The sequence below is a fragment of the Leuciscus leuciscus genome (assembly GCF_965113295.1).
Source record: "Leuciscus leuciscus genome assembly, chromosome: 22".
Lineage (NCBI taxonomy): Eukaryota > Metazoa > Chordata > Actinopteri > Cypriniformes > Leuciscidae > Leuciscus > Leuciscus leuciscus.
Genome location: NC_138746.1, coordinates 6,692,056 through 6,714,939, shown reverse-complemented (window position 1 = coordinate 6,714,939; position 22,884 = coordinate 6,692,056). Strand labels below are relative to the sequence as shown.

Below are 22,884 nucleotides of genomic sequence, written 5' to 3'. Positions count from 1 at the left end.
TGCTAAAAAATATATGTATCGATACTGGGAAATACAGAAAAAAAAAAAAAAGTACTACTCTTACTCCGTTTCTAAAAAGCGGTATCATCCCTAATGATGAGAGAGAGGCTTTAATTTTCCCAGCAGCTGTTACTTCAGCAGGCTAGCAGCAGAGTCCTCCCACCACAACGAGTTCAGTCATTTTCATTAATGCTAAATCCTACATCCTACACAGCTGCTTTAAACAAGAGCTTTTGGAAACAGAGTTGTAATAAGATACTCCACTCTGCCAAGGTGAATAAGAAACAGCCCTCTCTTAACCCGCTCCCTGGTTGTACCTTTCTGCCCTGTTGCATCTTTTTTACATGTATGCAACACAGGTTTGTAATTTCAGTCATGTATATGCCAATGATTTATAAAGAACGTAATTATTTTTAGCAATTGAACAATTTGTTCTACTAGCTGAAAATAGTAACTGACTAGTATCTTATTCATCATGTGTTTGTCAGTAGGTTGAATTGCTCTCCTCTGACCTAATGACTTATCTTTTGTAATTCTAGATCTTTCCGATGTGGAACCCAATGTGTTTCTTAGACCTTTCCTGGAGGTGATCCGCTCAGAGGACACAACTGGACCGATCACAGGCCTGGCTCTCACATCGGTCAACAAGTTCTTGTCATATGGCCTTATAGGTAAGTTTTTATTGTGCCTGAGAAAAAAAGAAGACGACTCTTTTATGCTTTTTTTTTTTTTTTCTTGCTCCAGAATATTAGATGCTAAATCAAATGTAATTAAGCATGTTTTCCATATTCTTTAGGTTATCCAAGTGTTAATGTAGAAATATGAATGCATTTAATATAAATACACTAATGCTTACATTTGGGGTCAGTACGATTTTTTTTTTTTTACGTATGATTTTTATTCAGCAGAAATATATTAAATTTACCGTAAATACATTTTTAATGTTTCGCAGCATAGCCATTTTCAACATTAATTCTAAGAAATGTTTCAGTTTTTTTAAATTTGAGTAATTTACAATATTACTGTTTTTACTGTATTTTTGATCAAATAAATGCAGTCTTGGTGAGCACAAGTATGGAGCCCCACACATGACATGCAGAGAAATATATTGTGGCCATGAATTAAGAATTCGTTTCCACAACTTAATTCGTCCCCTCGTTTTTAGTAAATTGTGGCCACATTTAACGAATTCATTTACTAACTAAAACAAGGGAACAAATTATATCTACGTGGTGATCTAGTGAAACGAGGGAATGAATTAGTAAGTCATGGGAACGAATTGTAGGCCTATATTGTGAGCCTACAATAAAAATTCACGCATTTCGTGTGAAGTACATGAGACTTTTTTTCAAAAACCTTACTGACCCCAAACTTTTGAATAGTAGTGTATTTTGTCCTCAATAAATATTAACACAAACATTGATCATTTTAAATTAATAGTTTTTAATTAAATTGAATATAAAAATGCAGTCTTTAAATTTGTCCTTCTAAACCCGTCTAATGTTCTTTCATCTGTGAAACACTAAAGAGAAGTGCAGCAGCTGCTTCATACAATGAAAGTGAATGGTGACCAAGGGCTGTCAAGCACCAGAAATGACAATTATTATTATTTATGTGTTGTAACTTAATCATAAAAATGTGCATCATTAAAAAAAAAAAAAAAAAAAAAATTCATAACATATTTGGTTTAGAACAACATGAGGGTGAGAGGATGAAGTATACATTTTTGGTGGAATTATCTCTTTAATGGTCTTTTTGTTTTTTTGTTGCATCTTTGAATGCACTTCTCAGCAGAAGTCTTGATGGATCTCTCTCTCTCTCTCTCTCTCTCTCTCGGTCAAAAGTTTTAGATCGGAAAGATTTTTAATGTTTTTAAAAGAAGTCTCTTCTGCTCACCAAGGCTGCATTTATTTGATAAAAAAACTGTAAAATTGTGAAATATTATTACAATTTAAATTACTCCAGTCTTCAGTGTCACATGATTCTTCAGAAATCATTCTAATATGCTGATTTGCTGCTCAAAAAACTTGTTGAAAATGTTGAAAACAGTTGTGTACACTTTTTTCCAGAATTCTTTGATGAATAGAAAGTTCAAAAGAACAGCATTTATTTCAAACAGAATATTTTCTAACATTATAAATGTCTTTACTGTAACTTTTGATCAATTTAACTCATCCGTGATGAATAAAAGTATTGATTTATTTTATTTATTCAAAAAAAAAAATTCTTACTGACCCAAAACTTTTGAAGGGTAGTTTTTAATGTTCTGCATCTCAGCCCAATTGGTCAGTGTCATCTTTGAATGCACTTCTCAGCAGAAGTCTTGATGGATGGAGTTTATTTTTTCATTGACACAGGAGAGCTTGTTTTTCAGAAGTTGTGATCGGCACAGACTGTCCTTTCCTTAGGGAAATATGGCCAGATGCTGCTAGTGCCGGTTCAAAGTGTGAAACCAGCACCCTGTTCAAGATACAAGCCGTCTCTAGTTTTTCTCCCCTCTCCTATAACTAGTCAGTTGTTTGAAAAAACGACTATGAGAGCACTTGTCAAGCAGCGGCATGGTTTGCAAAACTGAAGGATGGTTTTACTGATGTTACAGGTGCTCTAAGCCATAACATGATACAGTACTGAGTGGATATCTGGGAAGTAAATCTTTTGTATGTATTTATTTTCTACATTACACATTAATTCTAGGAATAAAAATCAAATTTAAACCTGGAAATAAACAAAGTTTCAGCATTTTAAAAAATCTAAAACAAAAGTAAAATTATGCCTTAAAATCAATTTTAAGATCAAGATTCTATAATATTCTTTAGTTCACTAAATATAACACACACACACACACACACACACACACACACACACACACGCGCACACACACACACGCACACACATACATACTACGGGGCTGTTGAATGCTTGAATCTGATTGGTTGACGTGCAAGGTGTGCAGAAACGCACGGCTAGGTCTAGGTTCCAGGAAGGTCTTGACCGCATTACAGTTCCATATCACTTCACCAAATGATTTCAGATACTTCAAAGGTCCTTACAGACTACAACAACAAGAACCAAAACCCACAACGACACTGACCAAGCAAATAAATATAGAAAACAATAGGATAAAAATGACAAATTATTTCCGTGTTTTTGCCACAAAATTACATTTTATATGTACGGAAAGCACATACTCTTTCTCCCGCTCAAACGCACATATATACAGTATGGACACACTCTCACACAGAAACATGTTGTCAGCGCTTGCTCTGACGATTTGATCAGTAAAATAGTTTAGCAACTTAAAGGCTACATGGATTTCTCACTAGCGAGGTAATAAAGGCGCTGTTCTTGAAGCAGATTAGTAGAGACGCTGCTGCCGAACACCGTTTAGAGGCGACAGAGGTAACGGAGTCCTACACACAAGTGTATGTGAAGGACAAAAACTTGACAAATGTCTTGAAATGCATCATCTGAACAATGTTTTGAGGTGTGGTAACCGTAGTATAAGCGGAATAATTGGCCATTGAGTTATTAGAAAAACAATGCACACTTGAATGTGTGTATATAAAAACAGAAGTACATTCACTATTGGAATGCAATAGACACAGACACACAGATCAACTAAACTAATTCTGGACACCCTGCGAGCTGCTGTCACCCCAGATGCACCCTTGTTCCCAATCCCCCATGATGCCAGCATCTCATCAGGAATGGTTGCTATGGCAACCTGCGCTGTAGATCTCCAAAGCTCGGCCCCCTTTACTTGTAGGATAAGGGTTAGTAGTCGCACATGCATATTTTCCTGGAGTACAAAATACTTAAGTTTGTCTAACAGTACTAGCAGCAGCACACCTGGCTGCATATGTGTCTTTTTTTTTTTTTTTAAGCAATTTAGTATGCTAATTCTTTTTTTTTTTTTTATGTTATTGGCCTAATATTTATTTAAGTTAAGCGAATACTGTATAAATTAAAATACAATGCACTGCAGCATGTATTCGGCTGTCTGTTTTTGTTCTTTTCTTTTTTTTTTACTTAATTTTTTCCTGAGTAACATACAGAATGAACTCTTTTCTTTCTCAGTAGAGCTTCAACACTCTTTCTCTCTCACACACACAGAGCTGTGCTAATCCCAGGTGAGCACTCCTGACGAGCGTGACATATTAATGCACTCGTATGAGTGTGTGATTAAATGACCTTTAGGTATGTGAGAGGCTGTGTGCTGACTGATGGGTTATGCTCATTCAGACTGCTCTAATCTGCCATGAAGAGTGACATTATCATTACTCCCAATTAGCATTCCGTAGACATACAGTACAGCCACACATTATAGGTCTTACATTAACAGCTCTGATTGATTCCCAACTCACTGTGATGCAGGGGTATTAACTTTGGATTTTGGTAATAGACTATAATTGATCACTGACTCTTCATATATGTCAGATATGGTTTTATAGTATGGTTTGTATGGGTGAGAAGCTGAAGTCTAACCATACACCTGAGAACACACATTTAAAAAAAATGTGGAGTGTGGACTAATACTTATTTATTTATTTAGTTTAAATTGTTTTTTAGTGTCACCTATAGAGGACATTGGGACTTAAGTCACAATTTCTGTCTGATTAGTATATCTTTGTGAACCTAATATCATAAATGTTGGAAATACATGTTTTCTCCTCAACTTCAAATCAATATACATGAACCAAACTAGGCAAGGCAAGGCTAGTTTTAGACAAGCTGACTATTTTGATCTCTCCATTTCGCAGGTGTTGCTGGTATTGTCCCGAAATTCCGTTGCTTTTCTTCCACGCACCTTTTTGATCTTGTGAAGTTGCATCAGAACAGTTGCACAAGTTTATAAAGCACATTTCATACACAATGGTAATTCAAAGTGCTTTACATAAAAAGGATTTTTTTTTTTGAGTGCATAGAAGTGCATAGAAAATAAGAATGACAATAAAAACAAAGAATAAGAACTTTGATTAAAATGTATTTAAAGTGTATTAAAACAGAAAGAATGAAAAGGGGACACGGATAAACTAAAGTTGGATGTCAGTAGCACAGTGCTTATTTGGTAAACAGATGTGTTTTGAGTCTGGATTTGAATGCGTCTACTGTTGGAGCACATCTGATCTCTTCTGGAAGCTGGTTCCAGCTACGGGTGGCGTAATGGCTAAAAGCGGACTCATCGTGCTTTGAGTGAACCCTTGGTATTTCTAACTGATTTCTACTAATGATCTGAGTGATCTGTTGGGTTTATATCGGCAATCTATTGAGGTCCTAGTCCATTGAGGGATTTATAAACAAGTAATAGTGCTTTAAAGTCAATTCTAAATGTAACCGGAAGCCAGTGTAAAGACTTGGACAGGTGTGTTATGTTTCCGATTTTCTGGTTCTGCTCAGAATCCTGGCAAATTATGCACATATGTTCTCAAAGACATTACAGAATATTTATGTTTGTTCACATATAATATTTTCTTGCTAATATATTTGTATATGGGCACAATGTGTGTTGTCATTCACATATTATATTTATTATTACAATATTGTATTGATGAGTTTGAGGAAACTTGTAAATGCCACAACAAAAAACAATTAAAGCTGCAAGCAGCGATGAAAGGGCCCTCGCACCCGTGCCATCGTCACTCGTTGGCTTTAGGAAGACAGAGCATGGTTGGGCAATGTGCATTTAAGGAGGTATACAGTATATAGTAGTTGCTAGCATGTTTAGTATGTTTTTAGCATGCTTAGTACACAATAGGTATGTGGTTAGTACTGCATTACTGTGTTAACCAGTTCAGTTTCTGTTGGCAGTAGGTGGGGTTATATATCTGAATATTGCTTTGTAGATGTGTTCAGTGCAGGACTTTTATCAAGTATGTGAAGTTTGGGGCAGATTGGATATTGTATGTTTGAGTTACAGCAAATTCATATTTAATTGTAGTAATAGTATGGTTTAGTACTTATAGTGTTTACTAGTATGTTTTAGCATGTTTCTAGTATGTTGGTAGGATGTTAAGCACCTACTGGCATTTTTTTTATATGTTATTAGGAGTCCACAACAGTGTTTAACATGTCACTTCCTGTTGCCAGCAGGTGGCGCTTTGACTGTAACTGAATATGAGCATTGTCATGTGTTCAAGACAGAACGCTTATCAAAAGTGTGAAGTTTGGCGCAGATTGGACATTGCCTTCTTGAGTAACAACAACATCCTGTTTCATTATATTAGCATGCTTTAGCACTTAGCTTAGTATTACTAGCATGTTTTAACATGTTTCTAGCATGTTTAGAAGTCAATGGTATTTTTAACATGTTGCTAGAACGGCATCAACGTGTTAAACATGACACTTCCTGTTACCAGTAGGTGGCGCTATTACTATAACTGAATATTCTCATGTAGATGTGTTCAGGCCATGACTCTTATCAAACGTGTGAAGTTTGGGGCAGACTGGACATTCCGTGCCTGTGTTACAGCAAATTCCTATTTAATTGCAGTATTAGCATGCTTTAGCACTAAGCTAAGTGTTTGCTAGCATGTTTTAACATGTTTCTAGTATGTTGTTAGCATGTTTAGCACATGCTGGAACTTTTTTATATGTTATTAGGAGTCCACAACAGTGTTTAACATGTCACTTCCTGTTGCCAGCAGGTGGTGCTATGACTGTAACTGAATATGAGCATGGTCATGTGTTCAGGACAGAACGCTTATCAAAAGAGTGAAGTTTGGCGCAGATTGGACATTGCCTTCTTGAGTAACAACAACATCCTGTTTCATTGAATTAACATGCTTTAGCACTTAGCTAAGTTTTGCTAGCATGTTTTAACATGTTTCTAGCATGTTTAGAAGTCAATGGCATTTTTAACATGTTGCTAGAACGGCATCAACGTGTTAAACATGACACTTCCTGTTACCAGTAGGTGTCGCTATTACTATAACTGAATATTCTCATGTAGATGTGTTCAGGCCATGACTCTTATCAAACGTGTGACGTTTGGGGCAGACTGGACATTCCGTGCCTGTGTTTCAGCAAATTCCTATTTAATTGCAGTATTAGCATGCTTTAGCACTAAGCTAAGTGTTTTCTAGCATGTTTTAACATGTTTCTAGTATGTTGTTAGCATGTTTAGCACATGCTGGAACTTTTTTATATGTTATTAGGAGTCCACAACAGTGTTTAACAAGTCACTTCCTGTTGCCAGCAGGTGGCGCTATGACTGTAACTGAATATGAGCATGGTCATGTGTTCAGGACAGAACGCTTATCAAAAGTGTGAAGTTTGGCGCAGATTGGACATTGCCTTCTTGAATAACAACAACATCCTGTTTCATTGAATTAACATGCTTTAGCACTTAGCTAAGTTTTGCTAGCATGTTTTAACATGTTTCTAGCATGTTTAGAAGTCAATGGCATTTTTAACATGTTGCTAGAACGGCATCAACGTGTTAAACATGACACTTCCTGTTACCAGTAGGTGGCGCTATTACTATAACTGAATATTCTCATGTAGATGTGTTCAGGCCATGACTCTTATCAAACGTGTGACGTTTGGGGCAGATTGGACATTCCGTGCCTGAGTTACAGCAAATTCCTATTTAATTGCAGTAATAGCATGCTTTAGCAATTAGCTAAGTGTTTGCTAGCATGTTTTAGCATGTGTCTAGTATGTTGTTAGCATGCTTAGCACTTGCTGGCACTTTTTTATATGTTATCAGGAGTTCACAACAGTGTTAAACATGTCACTTCCTGTTGCCAGCAGGTGGCGCTATGACTGTAACTGAATATGAGCATGGTCATGTGTTCAGGACAGAACGCTTATCAAACGTGTGAAGTTTGGCGCAGATTGGACATTCCATGCCTGAGTTTCAGCAACTTCCTGTTTCATGGCGAAACATCGAAATTTGTCAGGCCGCCGAGGACCCGCCCTTCGACGAAAACTCAAGATCTTCGCAATTTAACGTCGCAAAGGCCTTAAGATTACACTCACCAAATTTGAAGATGATCAGATTAAAACTGTAGGAGGAGTTCGTTAAAGTACGAGGCATGAAAATGGCAAAAACTGCACAAAAATCTGAGAGGAAGTTGAAAATGGCTGACTTCCTGTTGTGTTTAGGGCTACGCTCCAAGAGACTTTTTTGTAGGTATTAGGTCCTTACATGTATGTACCGAATTTCGTAAACGTACGTGGAACATAGCGGGAGGCGCACTCCGTTGAACTTTTATAGGTGGCGCTATCGAGCCATTTTGCCACGCCCAATTCTGAAACCTATATCAGATGTAAATTTTCGCCAGTTCTGACGCGTGTGCAAAGTTTCGTGAGTTTTCGAGCATGTTTAGGCCCTCAAAAATGTGATTAAATGCGGAGAAGAATAATAATAATAAACAGAGCAATTCCAAGAGGGTCCTCACACCATCGGTGCTCGGGCCCTAATAATGATACTAGTAACTCACACGGAATATCTCATAGGAATATTATTATTTTGTTTTTACCCCTTTTAACCTGTATTGTTTGCTCTGCAGCTTTGAATCATTCTTCAGATGTGAATTTTCAAGCCAAAATTTGAAAATCATCATATACCAACCACATATATATTTTTTTAATAAACCAATCAAAATAGTTATGTCTGAAAAGCCTAGTATGTCTTCTTGTATAGTCTTGAAAACCCAAATGTCCTCTTCAGTGGACATATTTTTTTTTTATAAGGTTCAACTTTACAAATAGGCAGAAGAGAGTATGCTGGTCCCAGAAATATTATTGGTCTTTTGGAGAGTGACTGTTTAACTCACTGCCGTTTCAGTACAGAGACAGAATACTGACATCTATTGGCCAGAAACAGAAATGCAGTGATCTTTGGTACACTTTATTTTGATCCCCATAGGGAATTCTTAGTCGTTCACCTGTCCTATGTCAGTACAGTGAAGTTGGGACAATCTCTGCTGCTTGTAATTTTGTTTTAGGCTAACCGATCACACCAAACACTTTTTTCTTTTCTTTCTTTCTTTTAGTTTTTTTAAGCAGAGGAGCACTTTAGCTTTGCTCACCAAGAGTCACAACATGTGATTTTTATCAGTCAAATGCACCAGGACTTCTATTGGTGTACAGTGAGACCTGAGTCCTTACGGCACACTGGGGGGTCTCCCTGTAACCACACACACACACACACACACACACACACACACACACACACACACACACACACACACACACACACACACACACACACACACACTCACACACACACTGTGAATTTGTTTGGTGAGGGCTAATTCCCCTCAATCTCAGGCCTGAGGTCGGTGGGCTCGGGGGGACGGACGTATTGACAGATATCCAGATCCCACTTTTCCCACTCTCCCTTTCCCACTCTTCTTTTTCCCAGGCCGGTACTCAAACCAAAGGCTCACTTACACAGCCACTTATCCCTCTGAAAGCTATGACAGCCAGCACACACAAACCCATGTACGTGGAGTGTTTGGAAATGTGCATTTCAGATCGTACCTTGTTTTAAGTTAAAAAGTTGGCACTCATTTAAAAACAAGTTACAATATGTGATGCGATACAATCTAAAATGGATTTCGTGCAGATGGAGTAGACATATTCTATTCTATTCTATTCTATTCTATTCTATTCTATTCTATTCTATTCTATTCTATTCTATTCTATTCAGTTTTTTTTTTTTGGCTGAAAGAGCCAGATCGGCGCCCATGCACGCCTGGTTTCAGGGTTAACGCACGCACCCTTTTCTGCAATGAGCAGTTCTTTCACTTAAGGGACACCCTGGTGTCTGAATGTACTTTTACTTAACCTTTTAGTACACGACAGCTGTTTGAACCTCTTTGATACTCTCATACACATGCACAAAGACCCTCCAGCCCCACCCAGACTTCAGTTATTTCAACAATGACTCTCCCGCTCGGCTGTGTAGACCTTGCCAAGTGAGGATTAGTATTTTAGATGACTTCTGATGTTGTGCTGAATAGACTATGGCTCTTGTTTCCGTGGAGATGGGCTGTTTGGAAGGGGGTCCTGTTTATTATGGGCTTGCCTCTTCATTGCTGTTCAGTTCACTCGCAGATTTTCACTCGAAATTTAGTTGCTCAGTCATTGTGCCACGTCAGCAAGTTATCCAACTCTTTGAACAGTCATTTGTATAAAAGGATCTTGATGTAAATCTGGGAACATTTTTTAATTTAAAAGCATTTGAATGCTTTGATTTTAAAGAGCTCTTTAATTGTCATGTAACACATACCTGGTGTTCAAATTAAGCAATAAGGTACATTACAGGAGGTCATGCGCTATTGTGAATATAGTTAAAATTTTAATATTTTAATTTATGTATGTATATTAAAAATTCACAGCAAGCCTGCATTCATTTGATCAAAATACATTAAAAACAGTAATATTGTGAAATATTACAATTGGAAAAAAAACAACCTACTTTTATTTCTATTTGAATATATTTTAAAACGTATTTAATTTTCAGCATTATTACGCCAGTCTCACTCACATGATCCTGATTTCATGAGTCAGTGATTTCATGTCAGAAATCTTTCTGATATGCTGGTTTGGTGCTCAAGAAACATTACTTATCAATTATCAAATTGAAAACAGTTATTTGAAAACAATATATTAAACTTTTTTTTGTATTGGAATATCTGTCTCTCTCTCTCTCACACACACACACACACACACACACACACACACACACACACACACACACACACACACACACACACACACACACACACACACACACACACACACACACACACACACACACACACACACACACACACCTACCTATTTGTGGTTTATGTATATTTAATTAAATATAAGTGCACATTGTTCTATAATTAGTTCCTAAGTTAATCCATTTAATCCAGTTGTTTCTCTCTCTGTGTTTGGCAGTGGTGAAACAGGTTTTCATAGGAAAGCATTAGTATCAGTAACAAGAAGGCGGGGTTTGGTGGAGCCTCAGCATCGCACAAGCTCTTCCTCCATCTTTCTTCTGAATATCACATGGTGGTAAAGCGTTAAAATGATTGGAATAAATGTCCAACTATGTGACAACATTTAGCGTAATGGGGATAGAGATGATCCTTAGATTTCTTCTTCGACCAGTATATTGCTCGTCTATTCAATAACTGGGTTATTATTAAAGAGTTTGGCGATTTGAAGCCCTTCTCTAGACCTTAATAACCATGCTGGTGCTCACTCAGAGTTCAGAGTAAAGGCTGTCCTGTGTCTCAGTCTCTCTCTCCCTCTCTCTGTGTGTTATTTGCCTGCTAATAAGTGGAATGCACTCTTGTGTCAAGGCTTTACCTGCAGTCACAGCCCCGGCTTCCTCCCCAGGCAGCCTGCGCTTATTAGTTAATGAAATGCTCTTTAAAGGCGATGGGAAAGGAAAAGCAGCCTGGCTCCAGCCTGCTATCTGGCCCTGCTTGGGTTTCAAAACATCGTTGCCTAGACAGCCAATTTACCAGGCCGTCCACAAAAGCGCACACATCTGGTGATTAGATGTCGGATGGCTGTTTGCCGCTCTTCACATGGAGCGTGGTTAGTTGATAGCGATGTGGGGGCTGAACTGGTGACCAGGTTAATTGTGTAAGATTAATCATGTAACCATGGTCATGTCATTATGACCCACGTACAACTTATCTGGCTGAGAATCAGGAGCATTAATGAGAGAGTGAGGGGGAATATATTAGGATATTTTTAGTTTGTTTTAAATTTCGCCGTCCCTGTCCTCCACAGATGCCAATCATGAAGGGGCAGCAGAGGGCATCGAGAACATGGCCGACGCCGTCACACATGCGAGATTCGTGGGCACCGACCCCGCTAGTGATGAGGTTGTACTGATGAAAATCCTCCAGGTAACACATTCTCAATCACACAAACTGGTGCCGTTTACAAATGGCTAATTTAATACAAATATTTTTACAATTAGAAATACATTTTAATTAAACTGTTGTTTTATTTATTATTGTAAATGTTTTTACTGTCACATTTGATACATTTATTGCATCCTTGCTGGATAAAAGTATTACTTTCTTTGAAAAATAAAATTTTTACTGACCCCAGACTTTTATCCAGGAGTGTATAATAAATAATTGTCTAAAATGCATCCAGATATGTTCAGTAGAAGATTTGGTCTTTATTAATATTCTTTCCAGGTTTTAAGGAGTTTGCTGCTTACTCCAGTTGGAGCCCATCTTACCAATGAGTCCGTTTGTGAGATCATGCAGTCCTGTTTCCGAATATGCTTTGAAATGAGATTAAGTGGTAAGTGAAATTAAGTGAAATTTCCAGGGAGAAATGTATACTTTAAGTGCACTGTGGTGTTGGTGGTTCATTTTTTTTTTTAAAGTAATGCATTACATTTAAATTAACAAAATAGTTACTTTTTCCAAATAATTTACTTTGTTTTCCCAATTATTTATTTTATTTATTTTATTATTTATTTTATTTATTGACTGACACCTCTCATGTCCCCATGTTGTGAGAAATCAAGTGCAGAAGCATTGTGTGTGCTGTGTAAACATGATTGTTTCTGTAGTTCTTGACTAAATGTGAGCATGCATTTACTCATCTCACTTGCACAAAAACAGATTCAGTATTCCTCAAAATGGATAAAAATTTAAATGCAAATGCATATTACACAAACATGCAATTAAATAATACAAATATTCTTTGTGTGTAATCTCACTTTATTAACCAGTGTATTTGCTGCTGACCTTAGATGATCCGATTCAATCAACCATTTGGTGTAAAATTGCCTTTACATTTGCCAAAATCTTTCTTTTATTAAAAAACAAACAAATAAGCCCAGCCCAGGTGAAGAAAAGTACAACACAAAAGTAACGTAATGCATAATTTTCCAAAAAAAGTAATTAAGTAACTCAATTATTTACCTTTTTAACACAATATTGTAACGCATTACTTTTAAAAGTAACTTTCCCGAACACTGGTGCACTGTCAATCGCTTTGATAAAAGCATTTTCTGTAAATCTACATTTTGTTGTATATCCTAACTCTTGAAATGCTCAATATGTGAATCTGCCTCCTGCGCTCTCAGGACTGATAAACCCTGCTCTAATCCTGACCAAACAGAGTCTGGACTCTGAGCCCCAGAGGTGCTGCTCTTGTCCTCTGGACTAACATTTCCTTTTCTTTCTCTCTATTGTTTTTTTCTGGTTTTGCTCTTTTCTCATCACAGAGCTGCTGAGAAAGTCAGCTGAGCACACGCTGGTGGACATGGTGCAGCTGCTCTTCTCCAGGTAACTAGAGAGAGAATGGAAGAGGCGATGTAGAGATGGGGATTAGGAACTGAGTCGTGTTCTTGCTGTTCACATAATCAAACCAAACCTGAGACCAAACACAACAGGAACTGGGTCTGTCTCCGTAACGGGCTCCGATTTCACTCTCAGGCCTCTCTCAATTACCTCCGGAGGGTTTCCGACTTCCCCCTCGCACGCAGACAGGGACAGGTGAAAGCATCAGTCTCTGACAATGTAAAGCATGGCTAATTACCAGGCCCACACAGAATCTGCTGCTGCAGTGCCTTCTTTCTGGACCTCAATGAATGCAAAGGGGAAAGAAATGCGTACCTGCGTTTCAGTGATTATTTCTTTACACAACGGTTCAAAATTTTAGCGCCAAATAGATTTCTTTCATATTCTTAAAAGTCGCTCACTAGCATTTATTTGATCAAAAATACAGAAAAATCTGTAATATTACAATTTAAAATAACAATTTTCTATTTTAATATATTTTAAAATGTAATTTCTTCCTGTGATGCAACACTGAAATTTCAGCATCATTATTCCAGTCTTCAGTGTCACATGATCCTTCAGAAATCATTCTAATATGCTGATTTGTTGTCAATATATCAATGATGACAAGTTGTGCTGCTTAATTTTTTTGTGGGAACCCTTTCCCATTTGATAAGTTCAAAATTGACCCTATTTACTTTGTTAGCACACATTACTAGTCTTGTGGTACTAGTAAAAAATCCACAAAAAAAAAAAAAATCATTTGTAATCTTTAATGAAAATTAGAAAATTACTTCCCTTCTGGAATGGCCTGCCTTCTCTGATGACGTCAGTTTGACGGCTTGGGTAGAATATCCCATCCAACTCTCAGTCTGCTCTGAACTTTGACAGTGAGCTGAATGGAACACCTACTTTTCTAGATCCAATTAGTTCCCAGTGGGAAAAAAAACAAGCCGCATCCTTCTTTTTCCCATTCAGTAATTCCGTTTCACTCGCAACTTCCAGTTCACACAGACTTCAAGGATTCTTTGATGGATGGAACGTTTTTGGAAATATATATTTTTGTAAATAATGTGAAAGTCTTTACTGTCACTCTCTCACACACACACACACACACACACACACACACACACACACACACACACACACACACACACACACACACACACACACACACACACACACAAAAAAAAATCTTACTGACCCCTTTAAATTTTTTATTTATTTATTTATACATCAATAGAAAAAACTACAGATTTATTATTATTAAGTATTGAGAGTATTAAGACTATTCAAGTCCAAAGTGTTTTTCAAAACTCAAAAAGTTCTTGGTCAAAAATGTTAAGTATAATAAGAATATTAAGTGCAGATATAGTTCACGGACATCATTATTTACTTGAAATGGCACATATTGTGACATGGACATTGTATGATGCGCAATTTAGAAATATGCACTTTAAAATTTTAGTTTTGACTAGTTCATATCTAACACGCAGTTATATGATTGTGGCGCAATTGTGAGCGGAAGCCCGTAGTCGTCTTGTGCAGGTCATAGTTCACTGCTGCTCTAATGCAATAACATGATTATATGGTGGCATTTATCAGAGGTGCATATCCACTCACATTAGACTTCCAGTCACATCTCTCACAGACGAGAGGATGAGACCGCAGAGCACATCTCACTCTACCCATCTGCATATAGATTAGGGACACACACACATACGTATGTACGTGGAACAAAGACATAATGACAAAATTTGGTCTCATGAAAATCTCAATCAAAGAGGAACAGATAATGTTTTGCATAAAAGAGAAATATGAATAATATTACAGCATTTTGATCTGGTTTTCAAAACCATGTAAACATCCTCTGTTTGTTTTTATAATTTCATGCACTGTAAACGTCCTTCAGATGAGTATAGCATTCATTACTGATTTTTAATTATAGCTGATAACACCTTTTAATCTTAGATGCACGCACACACACACACACTCTGTCAAAATCTCACAACCCGAGTTTGCTGTTCCCATTGTGCACGTTCTTATTGCCCAGACCCTCTTGTCCACGTCGCTTTCACAATGAGGGTGTGAAAGGCCTTAATAATGAGTGTGTGTGCCTAAGGGTAATAAGCAGTGAATGTAGTGTGTGTGTGTGTGTGGTCGAGAGAGCCAGAGTAATGAACAGCGGATCTTATTGAGTGCTCAGAAGGAGGCTTAAGCAGCCTGCTGAAAGCATTAGGGATGTTAATCTGTTGGACTCACAGATCATCCCATAATCAAGCCGGCAAGACAACACTCCATTAACGCGGAGCAGAGTTAACATCAGGAGCCGTTTCTCCCAGCCTGCCTGTGCGAGCGCTGACATCTCACTCGAGGAAAAGCCGCAGTGTCCACACAACACGCACACATGCAGACAATGCGTTCGGGCCGAGAACATCATCCATCTAATTCAGCTAATGAATCGGCACAGGGGGTCGAAAGTCACGCCCTGGGAACAAAAATGCTGACTCTTCGGACATATTGCCTCTCCTCTGTTTTGGTTTTAGAGAGGTTTCTCAGAATGATCATTCCAAATGTGTTAATTAAATTGCAGTTTGGGGAACTAGATGTGACTCCTAAGAACAAGTCGTTGCCTTGTTAACTCAAGAGTTTGCAGATGATATGAGATGTAAATATTGACTGCGGTATGGAAGATGATCAGATATTTCTTAACATTTTTGTGTTTAGTTCGCTCAAATTTCGAGCTTAGCCAGCGACCGAGAAACTGGTAGCCACTATACACGCATTTTACGAGCACAGTTCATCGCGGTTAGCCAACTATGCTGAGAATTCTGGGCCGAGAACAGTTTGTAAATGTGCTGTGCCGTACCAAGCGCAAGTGGAAAAGCAGCTCATGACAAAACCCTTGCGAGTAACCCCTTTTCTAAAACATAATGGCATCTATATCATTTCATTAATAATGACCCATTTATACTGTAAATATTTTAAATAAAATAATTATTTTTGATTAACCTCATGATTGCCATATAGCATCTTCCATCCATTAGAAAGCAAATTGAAACACATTTAATATATTTCCTATTTTTTAACACTCTTACCTTTAGCACCCCCTTTCATCCCCCTAATTCGTCATTTTTATTTATATAGCACTTTATACTATATGGTTTCTTTCAAAGCAGATTAACAGCAATAAACAAAAATAATTGTCATTGAAAAAAAATCTTGAAAAATTCATCAATTATGAAACCACTTCATGGTCCAAAGTTTAAGTGTGCCTGGAGTTTGAAAATCCCTGACTTGTACACATGTGCGTTTTAGAAAGGCATTGAGCTTTGAAGCTGAATGGTGTTATTTCTGCACAGCTAGTTGCACCAAACGAATTTGTGAAAGTAAGTGCTAACTGTCATTGGTCATTCGGTAGTCTTGGCCCAAACTCCTACTGTTGGTTCCATATTATGTCACACCCACTTGGGCCACTGCGTTTCTGTTTTGGTGCCACTAGTAGTTCAGACTTCACCTGCAAAATATTGATATAAAAATGTCGCCATAAATGCATGGATGGAAATAACTCTCAAACCTTTATATTTGTTTTTTGGGCAGATTGCCACAGTTCAAAGAGGAGGCCAAGAGTTATGTCGGCACAAACATGAAGAAGGTAAATATAAAATCCCCCCAGATCTCCATTCTCCATCCAGACCCTTTACACCCGTTTCCCATCTGCCTCCTTCATTTCTCATTTACTTTGAGCTTTGTTACGTAGATGTCTCCATACCCATAATTGAGGTCAGTTGCTGTTGCATAATTATTATACCTGTGTATGTGTGTCTTCCATCAGGTCAGGAGATGGAAAATAGTATCTAGTGAGAGTAAACTGTTTTTTAGCCACAGTTGGTTCTGTATTTAAAAAAAACTCTGCTCCTGTTCATTGCAATTATTCAGGGATCATAGACACTCTCTTCTCCTGTCTTTTCATACCTGATTGTTGTTGAGTTCATCTTTTGCCCGTTTACCTGTTCCAACTCGCAGATCCCAGGCTGTATTCTGGACACACAGGATTTTATTTATGCAGAGCAGACTAGAAACACCAATCAGACGGGCTTAGAGAGGGTATAGCACATTTACATGCATTAAAACAGCAGTTTTATTGAGTTGTAGCTAGTGCATTTAAATACGCCGGGACGCATGGCTTTATGTTTGAATGCATGGTGGGGAGATTCGCTAATGAATTAAAGCGACCATTTGTCATAGCAACAAAACATGATGTCTTTTTAAAGGGATTTAAATGTATATTCCAGGTCCAATACAATTTAAGCTATTTTGACAAAGTCTGCAGCATGTCATTTTGTCATGTTCCATCAGTTCAATCACATTGATTGCATTTATTTGCATTTAATGTGATTGAACAAGATTGGATTTATTTGATAAAACATAGTTAAAACGGGAAGATTGCAAAATATTGTTGCACTTTCAGAGAAATGTTTTCCATTTAAATATCTTTTGAAATGTAAAAGATGGCAAAGCTGAAAATTACATTTTAAAATATATTCAATTAGAAAATAGTTACTTTAAATTGTAATAATAATCTACAATATTGCAAAGCATTCTAGAGACTAGCTAAAATGCTTCTGTTAATTTTTCTAGACAAAAAAGTATCTGAGCTGAAAACAAAAGTGCTTGTAAAACTAAACAAAACTTTACTATTACTAGTCACAGACAAGAATAGTGAACAGTTTATACTTTTGAATCTATGTGCAATGTTTATTCAAGACCAAATAAGCATCCATTATAAGTCTATTACATGCAGTAAACCTTATATGATTGTAAGAACTTATATAATTTGATCTAAATGATTGTCTGTGATTAATTAACATTGTGCCACAGATGCGGTCAACAGAGCTTAACTTGTGCTAAACCCAAAACATCCATTCAAAAAAGGAAGTAGCTATTTCTATCTATTCTTAGCCAAACCTGTTAATAATGATTCTCGTGTATTGTAAATATGGAAATAATCGGGTTTGTGAATAAAACTTCAATCAAGTGTGTGAAAGTGAAATTAAAGAGATGTCTCAGTCTAAAGGCAGAGTATTAGATGAACAGTCATGGGTAAACAATGTAACATAGTTTAGGTCTAGCTTTATACTTTATGCAAATGAGTTGAGCTGAGGTGAAACCACATCAGGACCTTTATTTTCATATTTTCATTTTGGTTCCATAGTTTCATTTGAATGTTACTTTCTATATTTGAATGTATATTCATTCGAATGGGTCTTTTTTGTCAATTCTTTAAAGACCAGAAATCCTATTTGACTGCCATTTTGCATGCTCTGTGTGTTCCTGATCTGTTCATTGCACCCATTATCTTTATCCTCGGTTAGTCTCCTCAAGTAACACATGTTTATTTGTAATGTATGCTGAGGTGCTACTCCCCCCGTTTCCTCTCAGAGATGCATTGGGTTACTGTCGCTGAATGGGTGTTGTTGAGTTACTGATAATGAGTGTGTGTGTGCATGAATGTTGTACTGGTATGCGTGTTGGTTTCTCCCACATATACCCCATGCATGTAGTTGTATATGTGCTCCCATGTCATGTGTGTCTCTCTGAGTTTGAGACATGTCCATCACTAATCCCGGGGCCTGCCCCTTTTCTCCTGAGGCTTACAATATCTTATGGAAAAACAAACGAGTGCAGGTAAGGAAGAAGAGATCATCACCGATCAGACTCACTTTAACCTTGTACAACCCCCATGTATTTAACCTATGATAATGTTTTGACAGTATTACACTTCCAGGTTTAATGTTATAATTCATTGAATACGTTTTTTTTTTTTTTTTGAAGGACGTTTAAGGCAGTAGAACCAGCTGAGACAAGTATTAGCTGGTTACACTGTGATACATTTTAATGCAATTAAAGGTATAGCAGAGGATGTTTTACTTCCTGGTGGGTAGTCTAAACTATTGGTCCTCCTAATTGTCAATCATTCTAGTGAATCAATCAAACTTTTCAAAAAGTGGAGAGGGCGGGTCTTATCTAAAATTTGGAAAGATCCTCCGCTATACCTTTAATTTACATTTACATTTAGTCATTTAGCAGACGCCTTTATCCAAAGCGACTTACAAATTAGGACTAAATTCAGCGAGTCATCATAAAGAGGCAAAAGCAACAACAACGCAGGAAGTGCTCAAAATACGAAGTTCAGGTATTATTCAGAGTAGCATAAGCCTGATAAGTGATGTTTCAAAGGGAAAGGATTTTTTTTTTTTTTTTTTTTTTTATAAGGTTAAGTGCTCACGGAAGAGATGGGTTTTCAGCTGTTTTTTGAATGTTGTCAGGGATTCTGCATTCCGGATGAGGGTGGGGAGAGCGTTCCACCAGCATGGAACTGTGAATGAGAATGTTCTGGAAAGTGATTTTGTGGCTTTCTGTGATGGAACCACGAGACGTCGCTCGTTGACCGATCGTAGGTGTCTGGTAGGGATGTAGACTCGTAGGAGTGAGTGAAAGTAGGAGGGAGCTGAGCCTGTGATAGTTCTGTAAGCAAGCGTCAGTGCCTTGAACTTGATGCGAGCAGCTAGAGGTAGCCAGTGCAGAGAGATGAACAGAGGAGTGACGTGGGCCCTCTTGGGCTCGTTGAAGACAAGACGAGCTGCAGCCTCGTAATACACCTAGAACTGCCGTTCTAAGTAGAGTTGGGAAATTGTAAATTATTTTCTAGAAGTTTGGTTCCATTGATGTTTTGTTGAAGCTATCAGTGCATTGTCAACTTATTTTTAAATAATCGTTTTATTACCCTTGATTCGGCAAAGAACTCATCAATCAGAGAATCGTGACTGGTGAGCAAACTTTTAAGTGCCTGCCCACTCCCATTCTGCACTGAAATCGACGTAATAGTCAGACTCCCTATACCATGTAAGTGCATTTATTCAGCAACCACAATCACAAAGATTTGTGTTTGGATTTATCACAGTTCACTATTATTATTTAGAGACAAATAGCACAAACGGCCTCGTGAAGGAACACAAACTGGCTGTATTACACTTTCGTTTGAGCAAAATATGGTTATAGAGATTGTTAAACTCAAACTTGCATGGTTTCAGCCCCCCCTGTTTGTATTTTTATTTTTATTTATTTATTTGCAGTGCAGACATGAGCATGGTTGCCAGGATGAGAAGATTAAGTAAAACACTGGGCAGAAAATATTTAAGATAAAAGATTAATTTAAGATAAAAGCTCTGATTGGGGGATTTGAACTCTTGACATCTGCTTGTTACCAATTCAAAATAATGGAAATGGAAAAATGGAAGGAAAAAAAAATTCTGGATAAAGACCCTGCAGGCTAATAATACAAAATGGTACTTTTGTTCACCATGGTGACATTTAGTCGCAAACGTTCTAGTTTACTATAAAAACCTTTTTCTGCGCTCAGTTGAAATCAGTTGTGTTACTTGGAGTGTGGAAGTTGGGTGACTGTAAAGTCAAAGTTAGGTTAAAAATAGTCAAATAAATGTTAATACAGTTGTTACTGGAACAAGGATGGTTTCATTTCTTTCACTTCCCAAGCATCCCTATAGAGATAATAAAATATAAGAATCAAGTAAATTGGATTAATATTGCTGTCTTTGTAAATGTATATACCAATACACACAATCACCTCAGCATACATACAGACCCAGAAGGTTTTCTAAAAAAATGACATCCCTGTATATGAGTGTTTATGCATCTTTTGATGTGTTGGCATTTTTGAATGATAATTTGAGGTATCATGAGATTTTGTTTTTGTCTTTTCCTCCTGCGTTGTTCTTTTTGCGGTGATCTGGAGCATTTGGCTTGATTTAACAAGACCATGTTTGTTTTGAAGCTGAAGATGAGAGCCGGGGGAATAAGCGAGTCGTCCAAGTGGAAGAAACAGAAGCGTTCTCCCCGCCCCCCTCGTCACATGGTGCGCAGTCCCTCAGGACAGATGGATCCAGCCCAGTCCAGTACCCTCACCAACAACCTTTCAGGTATACCGACATGTTAAAGTGAGCGGAGCATATATAGCTTAATTTTCTTGATATTTTTCAGTCTTTAAATTGCATTTGACAATCTATAAAGTATCAATTGCTCTAAAATGGCTTGAAACTGTAATTGATATTTTTTTCAAGCCAATTAGATTCAAAATGTTTAAGGGTCATGAAATTGAGAATCAAACCCCTTTGGATCTCTAACCATTAGGCCATGACTTTGATGTTAAGAATCATGTGTGGTCACTCTGTCTTCATGTCTATTTCAGGTGGAGTTCCCTTCATAGAGCAGCACAGTGGAGGCTCTTCTATCCTTCCTGGTTCAGACAGTGCAGCTTCCTCCATCTCCAGCCCCACCACTGACAGTGGCTTAGACGCCGGCTCTAAAACCACCTCAAAGGAAGATCTCACAGACCTGGAGCAGAGCAGCTCAACGGCCACCACTCCCATGACACCCTCCGCAGAGCCAGGCAGACTAGAATCACAGGTAACCCTCAAACCATCAATAAACTATCCAAGTACATATGTTCTGAGCTTGATGGTATGGTATGGTGTGTGGTGTCATCAGTATGAGGGCAGGGAAGTGGAACGTTCCCAGTCAGCCTCAGTGGAGTCCATTCCTGAAGTCCTGGAAGACAGAGACTTGCTGGCTGACCAGTCTGATTCGGCATCGGTTCACGACATGGACTACGTGAACCCCAGGGGAGTGCGCTTCACGCAGTCCACCCAGAGAGAGGGTAAGAGAAAGTTTTCCCAAAATTCATTACTTTAAGGCCCTGATATACTTGCGCCTCGCGGTGAAGTTTTTTTCCCGTTCTTCATTTGGATGTAAAAAGAACTGTTAGCCCACATCCCTATGCCATCCATGCTACTGAGAGAAGCGTTTAGATGAATTTTAATGTGCTGTGGGCTTTCTTTTCAATAACAAAATAAACACAACGAAAATGACAAAGGTGAGAAAACTACAGATAAGAAAGCATCTTATCGTAGCGTTATGGATATGTTTGCACCAGCTCAAGTCAAGTCACGTCATGTCATGTTTATTTATATACCACTTTATACAATAGATTGCTTTAAAGCAACAAAAAACTGAAATCATTATAAACATGACTGGCTGTCTTCTGTAAATAAAGCAAGGCAGCAACAAATTAGTACCAAAAACTACCTAGTACATAAGTAAAATTCCTTGATACAAAAAATCTAAACTTTTTCAAATACAAAACTGGTAAATAAAAGGAAAATAAATTAACAATAGGACAAATACAATAGAAAAAATATACAAATGAAATGTTTTTCAGGTATAGCAGCCTAGTTTTATTTATCATGCCCTAAGAAATACTACAGAAATATAGGAGTATACAGAATATTAAATATAAAAATAAAACACTTTATAGTCTTCACTGTATGAATTAAACATAAATTGATTCATAATAAAGATACAAAAGTGATTGCCAAAAACAGTGAGTGATTTAAAATTATTTTCTTTTTTTTTATTAACATAAATGAAACGGATGGCAACAGTTTATTAGGTTGCTGTCCCTTTAAGAACTAATGCACAGATCTAATATACTGTTACACATTTGCTCCCAACTTATGTTCCCGTAGGACCTAACCGACTGTGT

The 22,884-nt window shown here is 37.5% G+C and overlaps 1 protein-coding gene across 5 annotated transcripts in view; it reads left to right on the top strand.

Moving 5' to 3' along the window:
* gbf1 (golgi brefeldin A resistant guanine nucleotide exchange factor 1) overlaps nucleotides 1–22,884 on the top strand; it is an 82,906-nt gene that overhangs the window by 39,038 nt on the left and 20,984 nt on the right. For 2 of the 5 annotated variants that reach the window (XM_082153270.1, XM_082153269.1), the window contains exons 4-11: nucleotides 540–671; nucleotides 11,746–11,864; nucleotides 12,165–12,273; nucleotides 13,208–13,268; nucleotides 16,863–16,917; nucleotides 21,118–21,262; nucleotides 21,532–21,749; nucleotides 21,831–21,999. In XM_082153270.1, coding sequence (XP_082009396.1) covers nucleotides 540–671; nucleotides 11,746–11,864; nucleotides 12,165–12,273; nucleotides 13,208–13,268; nucleotides 16,863–16,917; nucleotides 21,118–21,262; nucleotides 21,532–21,749; nucleotides 21,831–21,999 — 1,008 coding nt within the window. Of the gene's footprint in view, nucleotides 1–539; nucleotides 672–11,745; nucleotides 11,865–12,164; nucleotides 12,274–13,207; nucleotides 13,269–16,862; nucleotides 16,918–17,288; nucleotides 17,370–21,117; nucleotides 21,263–21,531; nucleotides 22,000–22,884 lie in introns of all 5 variants that reach the window. The other 3 variants (XM_082153268.1, XM_082153267.1, XM_082153271.1) reach the window with 2 other exon arrangements.